We start from the raw sequence: 15882 nt of genomic DNA, 5'->3' as shown, positions 1-15882 counted from the left end.
GACGCGTCAGAGCGTCAACAGGGGCTCGGCGCTGGTGGCAAAACAAATGGCCGATTAGCCGCGACATTTGGCCTCCATTAGTATTCGTCCGGGTTTGTTTTCAAACTCCAGCTAATCTGAAACCTGTGGCAGGTGAAACCCCGTGGCCCGTGGGCCGTGAGGTGGCAGGCAGCATAATGAGCGGGGCCGTAGTTCATGCCTGACTGAGCATGACTTACAAAGTGAGGGAGGGGCCTACAGATGAAATTCAGATGAAATTCATTTATCTCTGATCTCTGAGTCAATCTGGTTGCGGGAATCTGATAAAACCTGACAAGTGCTAACAACTGCCAATAAAACTCCTCTGTAAACATAGGCCATGGAGTGTACGAATACCATTGTGGCCCACCCATACATCAAAGCACTACTAAAGCGAATCACATCAAAGGTCCTGGATTGAAGTATCCATCTTTATCTACTCTCACCACTCTGTACCAGGACATACAGCCTCTTCCGCGGGTTTAGGCTCGTTCGTCGCACTTACCGCCGTTGATGTGTCGGCGCAAACGTGGCGAGTGTAACACTTCGAGTGAGCCCAGTCGTCTGCTGCACCAGAAGCAGCTACACGAATTCCAAGCTCAGCACAATCGACTGCTTGTTGTTCTTCCAGGGCCTTGAACGCTTCGCCGTTGTCTGCGTTTGCGTGTAAGTGAAGAACGAAAGAAAGAGAAAAAATCGATTGATGGCAATATTATTAATTATCCTACACTTACGGTGGAACGCTTGAGCGAGTACGCTGCGGGCCACAAAACGCATGTTGATGACCACGTCAGCCGCACCCTTAGCCGCATGGTACATGCTCTGTGGGCTGGGACACGTCGGGGCGAGTTTGAGTGCAGCAGCGGCGATGCGTTCCCACAGCCGAGAGTTGCTGAACCTATTAGCTTCATGCCGCAAATGCCCACTCACAGCTGGGCGATACCATATTCACACGCTTCGTGATAGGTAAAGAGAAGTGGCGTGCTTGTCCAAGGGTAGAGCTCCACAAGAGCGGTGTAGTATCGGCACAGGGCGGAAAAGTAGTCGCCGCTGTCAAAGCTGGGGGGGTGAGAAACAGGCATCACAGGCATCTCAACCCACTCGACATCGCCTTCTGCCTGTACCTTCTCCAGACGTGGCACCAGCACATCCAAACCCTCAATCTTGTGTCGTGGTTTATGCTGTGCTACCATGTGGTGTGGGCGCACAAGTGGGCGAACGAGCTTCGTGCCCTCGGAGTCCTCGTTCATGAGGTCAAACAGCGTGTGGCACAGCGTCTCCAGATGCATTGCGGCGTGGGCAATGCTGGCGCGCTCGTGGTAGGGAACCGCCTTGGATAGCGATGTAAGGCTGTACTCATGTCCAGACAAGGGTTCGATGGCTCTGGCGGTCAGCGATGGGAGTACGGTATGTACGGTGTATGTGTCCTAGCATATCAAACGTACCGCTGTGCCCTGGCGGCGTTCGTCGCGGCGGCTGAGGTCATCTGCTTCCAGCTCTCGATGAGGTTACCACCCCCGCGGCCGAGAGGGATCAAGTCCCAGATTTCAGCGTCAAACGAGTGATCGGTCTGGTTGTAGTGGCTTGCATTGAGGGGGGCGACCTTGGCTATGTCAAGAGTGTCCCCACCGGCAGTGAAGGGGACGAGGAGGGTGGCTAGTCGGTCAGCGAAGTGCGTGACTTCACTGGACATGATAAATGTGAGTGGAAGAGAAGGAAGAGGGTGCCGTGCATTCGTGTATATAGGGGACTGGAAGGCGGTGACGCTTGCAGTTGCATCTGTGTGCGTGCGTGTGTGCGTGTGTATGTGCGTGTTGTGTGAGTGATGCAATGCGGCGACTGGAGATCTAGCATTTTTGCCTTGTTCGTTCTAGGATGGAAGGAATCTACATCTACTGCTCACGGCCAGCTTGGTGCTCGCGCCACTGAGCAAGCCACTCCTGGATGAACAGGACCTCAAACTCGTGCACGTCTTGGATACGGGCGGGCTCCTTGGAGTGATCCTTGAGGCCGTTCTTAAAAGGTCAGCCACAATTCCTAAAGCATCACCTTACCTCGTCATAGTGGTGGATAGCATCGTAGATGAGGTGAAGTGGCTTGTTGACGGACGACTTGCGCTTTGGTGCCACATCGCTTTGAGGGGTCTGTAGAGTTGGCATCCTGCCACAGGATTCAAAAACTCACCATCACACGCCAAGGGTCACGGTCACCATCAATAAACGCCAGACGGTCAGCCTCAATGGCGTAGTCGCCACGACGGTTGACCTCCTCGACATCGGGCCACTCGGGGACAGTAAAGTGCTCGCCAGGGAGGTACGCCTGTTTGCAGATCTTGGAAGTGTACTCGAGAGTCACACGGCGAGAGATGATGGAGGGACTTCCATCCTCGGGAGCAGGCATGAAGTAGCCCCACTGTGTGCAGACTGAAAGGTGAGTCCAAGAACCTCGCTCTGGCACCCACCTTGGAAGAGCCACAAGCGCCAAGTCTGCTTAAGGTCGGTCTCCTGGAACTTGGAGTCGTCGTGAGAGCCAAAGCACTGGGGATGAGCTTCGCATATGGTCGGCAAAACTGACCTCTTCCACATCCGTAGGGCAGCGCGATGCAACGTTGTTGTTGATGTAGTTGGCGTAGTTTACGACAACAGCCGGGCTACTGTCAGTCTGCCCCGCCAAACCATTACTCACATCTTGACAAGGCCAATCTTGCTGTCAGCCTTGCCGCTGGTGAGAGCAGTGCAGAAGTCGTTCCAGCCGTCAGAGCCGACCTTGGGGTCCCAGTTCTGAGCCTGCCAGTAGCCTGTGTGGGTCAACAGAGAGCGCACGACGAAACCCACCGAAAGGAGATCCAATAACGTCCGCGAAGTCGTCGTCCTCAAGCCCGGAAAGACCAAAGAGACCCTTGACGAGATCGGGGACAGGACTAGGCAGGTCAAGAAGCGCGTCGATCACACCGACAGCCATCTGGAGATCGGAAATACACTTCTCATCGCCATACTCCTGGATCGGGTCAAAGTACTGAGGGAAGTTGATCTGCGCGTGGGTCACGGCTGAATGGGTCAGCAATGACGAGAGATTTAACACCCACCGCTGCTGGCAATTGCGCCCCAAACGAGGTGAGGATACTCGATCCGCATGTGAGCGGCACGGGCACCGGCGTATGAACCGCCGTAGTAAATCCAGGCGGTGTTGTTGGGGTGGAATGTGTAATCGTCGGTGACGTTGAGGAGGGACGGGTGAGGTTTAAAGTTGCTGATAAACTGCAAGAGGTCAGTGACAATGTTAGTACATCGAGACTCACGTTGGCAGAATCCTGCAGAGCCTCGGCGTTGTTAAGGAAGCGGAGATCGTCCGTCGAGAACGAGGGCACGGGGACCGACTCGCCATAATACCTGAAGTTGAGCTCTCGAAACGATATGCTAGCTCACCTGTGCTCCAGGACAATAGACAGACCTCCGGTAGCCTCAGACAGAATCTGGAGAATACCCTTCTCCAAGAAGGGAATCCTGTCTTCACCACTAGTTTCACCGCCATCGAGAAGGAAGACAGGACCGCCTGGGCGGTAATGGGTAGCATCGGCCCAGTAGCGGTGACAGAACGTGCCCTTGACACCACGCTCAAAGTGGGAGATGGGCTGGTCAAAGCAGTAGGCCTCATACTTGGGTTTGGATGCAGAGAAGACCACTTGAGATTCACTGTCAGGTCAGTGATTGATATCAAGCTGCGACACCCACGATGTCATCATCTCGGCCTCGGCAGAGAGCGCCTTCCAGAGACCGACCTGGGGGCGGCCTTGGAGCAGCAGCTCGCTGTGCGTGGCAGCATCAAGCTTGACAGCCTGGGATCCCGCGGCCAGCAGGAGGAGGGCTGATAGGGCGGGCAGCATGGTTAGTGAGGATGAGTGAGAGGAGCAAGAGGAGCAAGATGCGGGGTTGGCCCATATGGGCTGCACCGTTCGGAGCCGGCGATCGCCGGTGACGACAGCGGCGACAAACGCGGACACCGATCTCCGCTTCACGAGGACCGAACTTTTCAACCGCGCAGCGAAAGCAAAGAGCACCATAGGAGGACAAGAGGCAACGAGTACATGGGGTGTACAGAAACAACTACAATGGGCTGGGGATATGTAACGCGCATCCTTCATTCCTGCACACTGTGATGTGATGCGGGCTTGGACCGAACCATGGAAGACTGCTGCACGAACCTCCGACCGGCAAAGCGGCGGGAGACGGATCTCGCTCTACGCCCTTCCGAGCACCTGTTTGCTGTGGAAATAGCAGCGCACAAGCGACTCTGTATATTGTCAGCACACGGCCAGTCAAAGGAGCAGAAAAGTGTCAAAACTCACCTATAAGGAGGGGCGGATGAAGAAGAAGAAAAAAAGGCGGCGACGCTGGCCATTTATCTACCTTGGGAACGGTGCGAGGGAGCGCGGAAGCAAATGTCGGTTGTTGTGCCCTTTGGGATGTGGTCACGTGATGTCGTCCGAGATTTCAGTTATGGATGGATCTTCTGGTCGCTCGGCTCCGTTGACAGTCAGTTAACTTGCCATTGCCGTCTTGTCCGAGTCACCGTTGTCGCCACTGGCAGGTCATCAAGCTGCTTAATCTCATATCTCGACTAAGAGGCGTCCACCGCCTTGATTCAGCAGCATCTCTGCGGATCACTCGTTCATTCGGCACCTCTGTCGCACGCAAGACCCAGCACCAGTCCACAGTCCCCGCACACAAGATCGTCGACGATCGCGCCATGAACAACCCAGCATGGAAAGTGCGCTGCCTCTCGGCGCCGGGCACTGATACCGACATGTCCCTCTTCGTCAACTTTGACACCATCCGACTGCTGTTTGGTGCTGGTGAGGGCGCGCAGCGCACATTCCTCCAGAAGGGCCAGAGCTTCAAGTACATGGAGGCTGTCTTTCTCCCAGACGGTGCCACCGGACGTGGTGGCCTGCCAGGTAGGTTCCCTGTGCGTTGGTATTCAAGTTGACACTTGTAGGTATCGTGATGAGCACTGCCGACTCCGGCATGAAGAGCCTCAAGATTATTGGCCCTCCCGACACTGCTCATTTCATGTCAACATTCCGCTCATGCGTGATGCGCACCGACTCCCGGATCGCGGTGACGTCCCACCCCCGTGACGCTCGTGACGAAGCCCGCCTCTTGTTGGATGCCAAACAGCTCAAGGTCCACGGCGTTATGCTGCGACCTGATGAGGCAGCGTCGCCACCAGTTGCATCGTCCATGGGCCCCGCCGGAATGGATCCTGCAACGCTCGAGCAATGGAACAACGCCATCCTCGAGGACATGTTCCCCGCCCAGACTCGTCCTACCATGTCCCTTCCCGGTCTTCAGCGTCCTGGTTATCCAGACGATCGCTACCCTCTCCCTCTCCCGTCCGACGCCGATGTCAAGACTGACATGGTGTACATTTGCCAGGCCGCCACCATCCGCGGCAAGTTTGACAACGAAAAGGCAAAGGCACTTAACGTCCCCGGTGGTTCTATTCGTTCCAAACTTACCAGTGGCCAGGCCATTGAGTTTGACGACCCAACTGCTGAAGGTGGAAAGCGTACAGTCCGACCCGAAGATATTCTGGTTGGTGGCGGCCCAGGTGGCATCTGTGTTATCGTGCACTGCCGAGAGCACAACTTTGAGCGCCTTGTTTCGTCCTCCGCATTTGCGCCGTACCAGACTGGTGTGCAGCAGGAGCACACTGTCCAAAGGATGGTGCACCGTGTGGATCGCTCTGTTTGGCAGGACGAGCGGTACGCCAAGTGGATGGAGTCGTTTGGCGAAACAACCGACCACATCTACGCCGACCCCACTGGCAACAACGAGACTCTCTTCAGCTCGTCTGCATGGATGCAGCTCAAGCTCAATTCGCTCAACCCCGACTTTTTTCCGCCGACACACCACGTAGTGGACCCACTTCCCGAGGCCCTTAAGAGGCCAAACGTCACTGTCCTGAGCCACGACCTCCAGATGCCCATGCACCAATATGGCGAGGCAGCAATGCGCCCCAGGTCTGGTTCGGACCCAGAATTCCCTTCCACGTCCGAGGAGCTTGCAGCCGCCATTGAAGACCTCCCCAACCGCTATCCCGAGTTTGGTGCAGTGGCCCAGAAGGCGAGGGACGCGGTTGAGCGGGAGGCCGAGAGACGTAAGAATGTCCCACTCATGCCCGGCGACGACATTGTTGTCACTACGCTCGGCACAGGTAGTGCCCTCCCTTCAAAATACCGCAATGTGTCGTCGACACACTTTGACGTCCCCAACTGGGGTGGAGTGCTGCTCGACTGTGGCGAGGGTTCACTCGGCCAGCTCCGTCGTCGCTTCGGTCCGGATGGACTGAAGCAACTGTACAAGGATCTGCGTATCATCTTTATCAGCCACATGCACGCCGACCACCACCTCGGCTTGGCGAACATTCTCCGGGACCGATTCCAGGTAAGTCGCGCTCTGAACCATGAGATTCGCAGACTGACATGGCACAGAATGGCATTCACAGCACCCTTTACCTCATTTCCCCTCACCCCATCCCTCTTATGCTCATGGAGAATGGCGCATGGCAAGAGGATGTCCCAACGGAGGCTCTCGAGAACCTCAAGTGGGTCAATGCTGCTCGTTTGAAGAAGCCGTGGGCCGCGGAGGACTTGCAAGCCACTGAAAAGGCGCCCAAGGAACCGACTGAGGATTTGGGCAACCGCCAGTGGGCCGTTGGTGATAGCGGCAGGATCTTGTCCAGTGGTATTTCGTCATTGTCCAAGCTTCTGGCAGACGCCACCCCCGCCGCACCTCAGCGTCTTATGGCCCTCGACGACTTTGACCCGAGGGTCTCGGAGAACCAGCCTGAAGCAAGCGCGTCGGCCACGACGACGACGGCGTCCTCTTCTGACAATGCCACTACCGTCACTCCTCCTGATGTAGCGGAGATGGCAACAGAGCCTGCCACGGACATGACTGAGCTCGAGGTCGCCGCTGGAAAGCGCAAGTGGCCGTTCCGCAATATTTTCCGCTTCGCACCGACGGTCATGTCCCGCAGCACCGCTACCATCACCGAGATGATGACCGACCTCGGACTTGCCGAGATCGTCACCCCAATCGTCCCCCACCGCGGCGTGTGTCACGGTCTTGTCATTGAGCACAAGGACGGATGGAAGGTGGTCTACTCTGGAGACACCCAGCCGAGTAGCGCACTCGTTGGCTACGGCAAGGGAGCCACCATTCTCATTCACGAGGCGACCATGGAGGACGACAAGGCCGACATGGCCAAGGCCAAGGCCCACAGCACGTTTGGCCAAGCCATCGCCGTCGCCCAGCGCATGAACGCAAAGTATCTCGTCCTCAACCACTTCTCCCAGCGCTACCCCAAGTTGCCGCCCAGCCTGTCTGCCTTCCGCCACCGCTCGCCCTCGCCCAACAGCGTGGGCCAGCAGTCAGGATCCGGTGCTCAGCCGGTTGTCGCCATCACCTTCGACCTCCAGTCCATGCGTGCGGCCGACATGTGGAAGATGGCCTATTACTTTGACGCCATTGAGATCGTCTTTGATGATGTCAACAGGGAGGACCCGGACAAGGTGGACCCGGAGTCTTCTTCCCGTGCTGAAGGCAAGCGGGGTGCCAAGGGTGACAAGAAGGCCAAGGCTCCCCGCGCCTCCAAGCCCAACGGCGGCAACGGCGACGCCAAGTACGCTGCGCCTGCGCCAAAGAAGTGGGGTATGAAGGCCAAGTCGTCCGGCGACGTTGCCGAGCCGTTGATGTCCGAGCAGCGGTACCTCCCTACTGCCCCCGCCCCCACCTCCGCCGTCAGTGCCGAGGAGGCCGCCGCCAACAACAACACCGATGGTGTGGCTGGTACGAAGCGCGAGTCGAGCACCCCCGAGGCTGAGCCCGCCGCGAAGCGCGGCCGCGGCCGCCCCAGGAAGAACAGTGTGGTCCAGGAGACGACGGTGGATGCCGAGCCTGTTGTGAAGCGCGGCCGTGGTCGTCCCAGGAAGAACAGTGTGGTGGTGGAGGAGGATGCGACCATGGAGGCTTGAGCGAGAGTGAGAGCTCCTGTTCGGTGGAGGAGTAGGCGTTGAACTGGAGGACGCATACAGTAGACCTGTCACTGTTAGACATACACCCCTCTTTGCATTTGCATATGTATATTTTTTTCACTGTTCTGTTGTTGCATCTGACCATAGAAGCGGCAGTTCACTCCAAACACGGTTTGCTTTTTTATCAGCCGCAAGTTGGACGCGGCAATAACAACAAAGGCCTCAGGCACGCCCAGACGCGATCGAAAGTGATCGACGCCGACGGTGCGGTACATTTTGCCATTGGCACAAATTGCTTCCGTCGAGCCGTTGGACCCGCATGACCGCAACAGCCGACCCACGCGAGCAAACGGCTGGTCCTTCCGAGTGCGGGGTGTTGCTCGTGGCGGATTGAGTGGAGATGGCCTGATGGGGGGTGCAACGAGTTACGCATCCACAAACTCGCACAACTTTTGCTCCATTCCTCTTACAAATACCCAACGTCTGCGTCACGTACGTCGCCGTCTCGATCGCAAGCACACCGCCATCGCCCTTGAACCGCGACCCCTCTGCGCGTAAACTGCTCGCCTCAAGCCCTCCCCTCGCCTTTTCCACCTCCGTCTCCCACGCGCCCACCGCGTCTTATCACCCACCATGAGCGACATGTCCGGCATGGATATGTCGGGCTCGTCGACGAGCGCCATGACCATGAAGATGTATGTCCACGGCACGATCGGCGGCGACGGTAAGTACACCACTCCCTCCGTTATGGGCCACTGTGGCAGCTCGCTGACGACTCTGGCAGTGTTGTGGTTCCGAACATGGCAGCCCGAGTCGGCCGGCGCGACCGTAGGCGTGTGCATCGGCCTTTTCCTCCTCGCCATCCTGGACCGGTACGTGCACGCGCTCTGGCGCGCGTGCTCGGCCTCGTGGGCACGCGGCAAGGTCGGGTTCGCGCTGCCCGTCGCGACCGGTGACCTGGAATACGAATACGAGCGCGAGGACCGCGCCCAAGCCGTGGCTCGCGACAAAAGCACAGCAACCACCACCGCAACCGCTCGCGCAGTGTCCGTGGCCCTCGGGGTCGTGGATGAGTCTGCTGGATGCGGGACCGCTTGCCGCAGGACAGGTGCTGCGGGCGGCGGCGACAAGGAAAAGGACCTGGCGGGGCCCCTGGGTTGCGACTGCGGGTGTGGTGGCGAGTGTGGCTCCAGTTCAGCCCCGGCCCCAGCACCGCAGTACCAGTCTGAAGCTCCTTCTCTGCGTGCATTCGACGAGAAGCGTTCTCCATCTCCGGGCACCCCCGAGAGCGGCCGTATCGAGGACGATGTGGCCCACCTCCCGACGGCAGTGCGCCGCACACTGGATCCCAAACGCCGCCGCCGCTGGTCCCGGCCCTTCCAGTGGAGTGTCGATATCCCCCGTGGCTGTCTCTGGGCGTTCCAGACGCTGCTGCACTATCTTCTCATGTGAGTGTAGCTACGTGGTTCGCCAATCCTGAAGCTAACCATCCAGGCTCACAGTCATGACGTTCCAGCTCTACTGGATCATTTCCGTCATTGTCGGAGCGGGTGTCGGCGAGGCCCTCTTTGGCCGCTTCGGTGGCCGTTGAGAGTGCTGCATATTGTGTCACGTCCAGGTCGTCACATTCATGGGCATGGGCCAACCCCCCACCCCAACCTGTAGAATAGCACATTGGCATGCATAAAATACAACAGTGTCGTCTCTTCTTCTTCTACTCGTCATCGTCGTCTGGGTCAATAACCCGCTGGGTGCGTAGGCGCGGACGGGCGCGCGCTGGCGAGTCGACGTCGCTGTCGGGGTCGGCCACACGGGGGCTGCGGGTACGGCTGCGGCGTGTTGGTGGCAGCGCCTCGTCGTCCTCGTCGTCCGCCTCCATGGGTTCGTCCTGGCCCTCAATAGGCTCCTCCTCTTCCTCATCCATGTCCTCCTCCACCGGCTCAACAGGCTCGTCGTCCTCATCCTGGACAGCAGGAACCTGCTTCGCCTTGCGCTTTCGCTTCTTGGTTCCCGTAGCAAGCATCGTGGCAGTACCACGCTGCTGGGCCAGTTCTTCCATTTCAGCACGCAGCAGAGCTTCACGCGCAAAGAACGCGGCATCAGCCTCTTCGTCGTCGTCCGAGTCCTCGATGAACATGGCCGACTTGAAGGTCTGGATCTCGGCTTGCTTGCGCTTGCGCGGAGGGCGAACAATCTCGATCTCTTCGCCGTCCGAGTCGTACTCGGGAATGGCCCTTGCACGCTTCTGAGGAGCTCGAACCTTGCGCAACACGGCCTTTTCGTCGTCGACATCGGCTGGATCGCTGAGGAACTGCCTCACTGCACCGACGGCCATCTCGATGGCGCTGGGAAGGACAAGTGCGGGAAGGAACCATGTCTGCTCGTCGACGCTCTCGACGTCGGTGGCGTCAAAGTGCAGCAGGCGCAGCATGAGGCGGAGATGAGGGTCGCGCTTGGTAGCTTCAAGGAGGGAGTCGTTGCTGGGCTCAAAGTCTGGCCGCGTTAGCTATGCCAGCTAGTCAACCCACCTTGCTGCTGGAACTTGTCCACTGCTTCCTTGCTAGGCACATTGAGGTTGCGAATCTCGTCATCCTCGTCTTCGCTGTCGTCTGGATTGGCATTTCGAGCCGCTGCCAGGACGCTCATCATGATCTCTTGCCTTCCTGCCAGAGCAATGTCTAGCAACTGCATGTCAGTCAAGTCCTTTGGATATCGTGACTTACGTCCAGGATCTCGTTAATCCAGCCCAGTCCTCCGTCCTTCTTAGTCACCATGGCAATAGCGATACCCATCTGCTGACTCCATGGGATGTTCTTGTTCTTGATGAACTCGATGTCTGTAGCAGCCATCTGGCTGGTTAGCTCCAGACATGGCCTGGTAACCCACCTTCTCGCGGATACGATCGCGCTGACCGGCCATGCCGTCGTCGTGCTCATCGTGATCATAACTCTTCATCGACGAGCGAGACTTGGGCGTAAGAGCCTCAACCATGAGGAAGGGGTCATCTGCCATGCGCTTGAAGAACTTGCGCAGGATGAAGTTGATCGTTTGGACGAGATCCCGCGCACTGTCGCCTTTCGGAAGGCCCGGCTGGTCGTCCAAGATGCTGCGGAACAGATACAGGGTGGGGACCTGCTGGGTTAGCGGCCACATAGTATTCGGCAACCCACAGTGAAGTAAAGGCTCTCCGCGCCGGCCTTGACCACCTGGCGGTGCATGAGACCAACTACGCGGCGGAGCTGCTCGTTGGTGTTGAAGGTGCGGTACCGCATGAGGTAGGCAAGTAGCGTGTTGGTGACGGATTCTTGGGCGAAGCGCTGCCGGGTTAGTCAAGACACATCAATGTACCCACCTTTTCGAACGCAGCAAAGGTGAAGGCATGTTCCGCGTAGCTTGGCGCCTCTTTGTCGGGAACATTGTCCTCTTCCTCAGAGTAGGCATACTCCTCAGGAATTGGCGCCTCACCATCGGTGGCAGCCTTGGCCTTCTCTGCACCAAGTCGCTTTTTGCGGGAAGCTTTACGCTTGCGCATAAACATAAACGTCTTGTTCTTGGAGTACTTATCCAACATGCGGAGGAGGACGTAGGCAAAGTGAACGATGGACTCGAGGTATCCCAGACTCTGTGTCGTGTAGCCCGCCACGACTTGGAGGGACGCGTCGAGAATGTCACCGTTGTAGTACAGCTGGTTCTGGAGGATCTCGGACACCTCGGTATCCTCTTCAATACTTGACTGCGACATGCCATCGATCAGGAGAAACTGAGGGTCAGCCACGGTCGAATATCTCACTCACGATGTGGGAGAAGCAGTCAATACTGGCTTGAAGCTCAGTCCAGGCCTTGTCGTCCATGGATGTTTTCATTCTCGAAGCAACCCAACGGACAGCGTCCAACTCGGTCATCGCCGCCACCAAACCTAGAGGCAGGTCACTGTCGACCTTGGCCATGACCGTCTGCTCGCCATTGTCCTGTTTATGCTTGGCGTCCTTCTCCGCGACTGTCAGAGCCTTCGTCCTCAGCACGAGAATGTACTGGACGGCAAAGCGAGCAACAAAGAGGGTGCGCAGGCTGTCGGCGGGCCGGACTTTGCTGCGCTCCATGCGAATGTCCTTGAGAACCGATTCGATAAAGGCTGCGACTTAGCCAGAGAGGTTTATAGTAACTCACTGTTGAAAGTATCCAAGAATTGACGAGCAAAGTCCTGGAGCACAGTAATAACCTCGGGGGTGAGAATGGTGTCGACCATCAATTCGTCGACCTTTTTGATCTTGGTAGCCGTTCGGCGCTTTGACTCGTCGAGAAGCTTACCCGCGCTGGCGGTGATCGCACTCTGGGAATGGAGAATGACCTTTTGGCTTCCTGTTCGTACAGTGATAGTCGTACCAAAACGCGAGTGACGAGTGTTGTGTTTGCCCTTGCGAGCCTTTGCCAGGTTCTCCTCTTCGAGGAGCTTGACAAGGTTCTCCATCGGCGCCTGGAGGTTAGCTACCGGGATGTGCTGGCAGCTCACCCTCTTCTGATCCTGTGCCAGATTTTCAGGCTTGATGGAGCGGAAAAGGAGATACACCATGTCGAGGACCAGCATGTTGTACTGGTTGAACTCGGTCTTGTTGGCGTTAGATGCGAGCGTGACGATGAGCTCAAGGTAGGTGAACTCGTCAAGCTGGGCGATGAGGGTGGACTGGGGAGGTGAGCACTTCCCATACACTTTCACCAATACGAACCTGAAGAGTCGAGAGTTCCTCCTTATCTCCAATGGCACGGTCCTCTGCAACAATGTCCTTGATAGAGAGCAGGTTGCGGACAATGTGCAGACCTAGCGAGATGATGCGTTCCTCCTTTTCGTCGCGACGCTGTTTAGCGAAGCAGGGCAAGATAAGGATGAGGAGCTGGCGAAGTGTCTGAGATCGAAGAATCATTGCCTGAGGTGGGTTAGCACTTCGATACAGCCCGCTTACCCACCTTGTATTGCACCTGTGCGCGGAGAAGACTGGCATAGTCGGTCACGACGTCTACTTCCTCCTCGTTCATCTCCTGCAGCTCCTTGGCAACGTCGATGGGCCATGTCAAGGCGGCGATGAGATCGACTGTATGGGTGAGCTTCTACGCCGGCAAACGTAACGTACATGCCATGAGGGACACCTTCCTTCCCCAGTCACCACGCGAAGTGCACTCCTTGACGAGTGCCAGCAGTTCCTTCATGAGACCCGCCTTGGCCATGCACCTCGCCACTGTGCGCTCGTCGTCGGTATCGTCTTTACGCCATAGCTTCTTCAGGTCCTTGAGGACGGGCAGAACCGAGTCACCGGGACGGTATATGGTTTCAAAGTGGCGAGTGTCATGGTTGAGGACCTGCTCGTAGCCACCCAGCGCGTTGACGAGGGACTGGACGGCAGGCATAAAGACCTCGAAGCGGTCCTCCTCGTCACCGAGCATCATGTCGGGTGGGCCATGGTCACGGGCGTCGTCGTCGTCGTCCTCAAAACCGATGCCATGGTCGGAGGAGGCGTATGGTGCGCTCATGGCTGGCTGGTTTGTGTGGTTGTTGCTAGAGCTGGAGGGTTTGTTTTCCTTTTGATCTCTCTCGTCATGAACCGGCCGCCCCGCGCGCCATGAACGCGACGCGACCGACTTCAACGCGCCGCGCGCGGGAGCAAATTAGTCACTGGGTGTGTCAGGGAGAGGTCAGATGCCGGGAGTAAAATGAACATCACGTGACGCAAACGGTTTGTTACTTTCCCACGCCCGTGTCCCCGTCAGGTTTGCAAGGCAATTTTGTCCCGCCGCGATGGAGAGAGAGGGGGGCGCTGGAAATTCAGCGTCCTCGACGTCTAGGTGGGTCACCCCGTTTGCTGCTGCTATCTCGACATCGGCGACTCTTAACGACAAGAGGACCGGCAGACACTACATCCCTCTCCCCCCCCCTTTGTCACCACCACCCCCGTTCTAAAAGAGCCCAACATGCTCGTCCTCACCGAGACCCCCATCGGCTTTGTCGTTTTCAAGCTCGGCAACGACTACAAGCTCGAGTCCAAGGACCTCTGGAAGGAGTTTGAGACCCCCGAGAAGGCCAACAAGGCGTAGGTATCGCTACAGTCGAGGATGGCGAGGATGGACAAGTTTCTGACCCACCAGCCTCAAGGTCCACTCCATCCAGCGCTTCACTTCGACCGCCACCGCCGTCGAGGACCTCGCTGCCATCCAGGATGGTCGCTTGACCGACTCGCTCGAGAAGTGGCTCACTGAGGCCACCAGCGGCGAGGGCGAGAGCGACAAGAAGAAGAAGAAGAAGCTCGAGGAGAAGCTCATTGTCTCTGAGCCCAAGCTTGGTGCGTAAAACAGGCAGTTGGATGCTCTCGTGTCTTGGGGAACAGAATTCTGACTTTTGGTGTAGGTGCTACCATTGCCAAGTCGCTCAAGATCCCCGTCATCTCGGACTCTTCGACCCAGGATCTCTACCGTGGTATCCGCCAGCAGCTCGCTTCGCTCCTCGGCGGCATTGACTCGAAGGACCTGAACACCATGTCGCTTGGTCTTGGTCACTCGCTTTCGCGTTTCAAGCTCAAGTTCTCGACCGACAAGGTCGACACCATGGTCATCCAGGCCATTGCCCTCCTTGACGACCTCGACAAGGAGATCAACATCTACTCCATGCGTGTCAAGGAGTGGTACGGCTGGCACTTCCCCGAGATGGGCAAGATCATCACCGACAACCTTGCCTACGCTCGCGTCATCAAGGCCATGGGCTTCCGTACCAACGCTGCCACCACCTCGTTCGAGCTCGTTCTCCCCGAGGACCTCGAGGCTACCCTCAAGCAGGCTGCCGAGCTCTCCATGGGTACCGAGATTTCGGACACCGACATGGCCCACATCCACTCGCTCTGTGACCAGGTCATCTCGATCACCGAGTACCGCACCCAGCTCTCGGAGTACCTCCGCAACCGTATGCAGGCTATCGCCCCCAACCTCACCGCCCTTGTCGGCGAGCTTGTTGGTGCCCGCCTCATCTCGCACGCCGGTTCGCTCATGAACCTCGCCAAGTTCCCCGCCTCGACCGTCCAGATCCTTGGTGCCGAGAAGGCTCTCTTCCGTGCCCTCAAGACCAAGCACGACACTCCCAAGTACGGTCTCATCTACCACGCCTCCCTCATCGGCCAGGCTCCCCAGAAGCTCAAGGGTAAGATGGCCCGCATGGTCGCTACCAAGGCCTCGCTCTCCATCCGTGTCGACGCCCTCTCCGACGCCGACACCAAGTCGGACGTTGCCGGTGCCGAGATCGGTATCTCCAACCGTGTCAAGCTCGAGTCGCGCCTGCGTGCCCTCGAGCACCGTGCCGGTATCGTCTCGACCCGCACCGTCACCACTGGCCAGACCTCGCGCCAGCAGCCCAAGTTCGAGCTCTCGGGCTCGTCGGGTGCCTACAACACCGCCTCGGACGCCGTCAACGGCGAGGCCATGCTCCCCACTCAGCCCACCGAGGAGAAGAAGGAGAAGAAGAAGTCGCGCAAGAGCGAGCTTGCCGCCGACACCACCATGGACGTCGACGGCGACGAGTCGATGGTTGCCGGCGAGACCAAGGAGGAGCGCAGGGCACGGAAAGAGGCCAAGAAGGCTGCCAAGGCCGCCAAGAAGGCCGACGGCGGCGAGGAGGGCGAGTCGAAGAAGTCGAAGAAGCGTCGCGCGTCCGAGGCCAACGGCGATGCCGACGACGGCGAGAAGAAGAAGAAGAAGAAGAAGAGGGAGTCGGAGGCTTAAATGTGCCACCACTCGTAACCCTTCTTCTACCTTCTCCTCTCTCCATCTCCCAACCCTTGCCTTTAGCATTG

At 57.8% G+C, this 15882-nt stretch overlaps 5 protein-coding genes across 5 annotated transcripts; 3 read left to right on the top strand and 2 right to left on the bottom strand.

Annotated features, from left to right (window-relative positions):
* Positions 1-421: 421 nt before the first annotated feature.
* On the bottom strand, positions 422-3901 carry EHS24_007024 (uncharacterized protein; the record flags this gene model as incomplete). The annotated part of the gene is made up of 16 exons (XM_028622406.1): positions 422-430; positions 524-672; positions 753-910; positions 949-1077; positions 1120-1401; positions 1464-1674; positions 1922-2033; positions 2073-2162; positions 2203-2430; positions 2480-2594; positions 2704-2815; positions 2853-3065; positions 3104-3275; positions 3317-3407; positions 3444-3710; positions 3750-3901. The coding sequence occupies 16 exons, from the start codon at positions 3899-3901 to the stop codon at positions 422-424; spliced, it is 2490 nt and encodes an 829-aa protein (XP_028477298.1).
* A 920-nt stretch (positions 3902-4821) lies between these two features.
* EHS24_007023 (uncharacterized protein) lies at positions 4822-8056 on the top strand (the record flags this gene model as incomplete). The annotated part of the gene is made up of 3 exons (XM_028622405.1): positions 4822-4972; positions 5014-6464; positions 6512-8056. The coding sequence occupies 3 exons, from the start codon at positions 4822-4824 to the stop codon at positions 8054-8056; spliced, it is 3147 nt and encodes a 1048-aa protein (XP_028477297.1).
* Positions 8057-8689: 633 nt separating this feature from the next.
* EHS24_007022 (uncharacterized protein) lies at positions 8690-9647 on the top strand (the record flags this gene model as incomplete). The annotated part of the gene is made up of 3 exons (XM_028622404.1): positions 8690-8780; positions 8841-9504; positions 9551-9647. 3 exons carry the CDS (start codon positions 8690-8692, stop codon positions 9645-9647), a joined length of 852 nt encoding a protein of 283 aa, XP_028477296.1.
* Positions 9648-9770: 123 nt separating this feature from the next.
* Positions 9771-13579, bottom strand: TOF1 (Topoisomerase 1-associated factor 1; the record flags this gene model as incomplete). Its single annotated transcript, XM_028622403.1, has 12 exons — positions 9771-10516; positions 10585-10741; positions 10780-10884; positions 10943-11188; positions 11227-11360; positions 11405-11789; positions 11851-12140; positions 12224-12530; positions 12567-12737; positions 12781-12957; positions 13019-13143; positions 13183-13579. The coding sequence occupies 12 exons, from the start codon at positions 13577-13579 to the stop codon at positions 9771-9773; spliced, it is 3240 nt and encodes a 1079-aa protein (XP_028477295.1).
* A 438-nt stretch (positions 13580-14017) lies between these two features.
* NOP58 (Nucleolar protein 58) lies at positions 14018-15811 on the top strand (the record flags this gene model as incomplete). Its single annotated transcript, XM_028622402.1, has 3 exons — positions 14018-14136; positions 14192-14385; positions 14451-15811. 3 exons carry the CDS (start codon positions 14018-14020, stop codon positions 15809-15811), a joined length of 1674 nt encoding a protein of 557 aa, XP_028477294.1.
* Between the last annotated feature and the right edge of the window lie 71 nt (positions 15812-15882).

Source organism: Apiotrichum porosum, assembly GCF_003942205.1.
Source record: "Apiotrichum porosum strain DSM 27194 chromosome Unknown scaffold_4, whole genome shotgun sequence".
NCBI classification, from domain to species: domain Eukaryota; kingdom Fungi; phylum Basidiomycota; class Tremellomycetes; order Trichosporonales; family Trichosporonaceae; genus Apiotrichum; species Apiotrichum porosum.
This window is presented reverse-complemented; position numbering and strand designations above follow the sequence as displayed.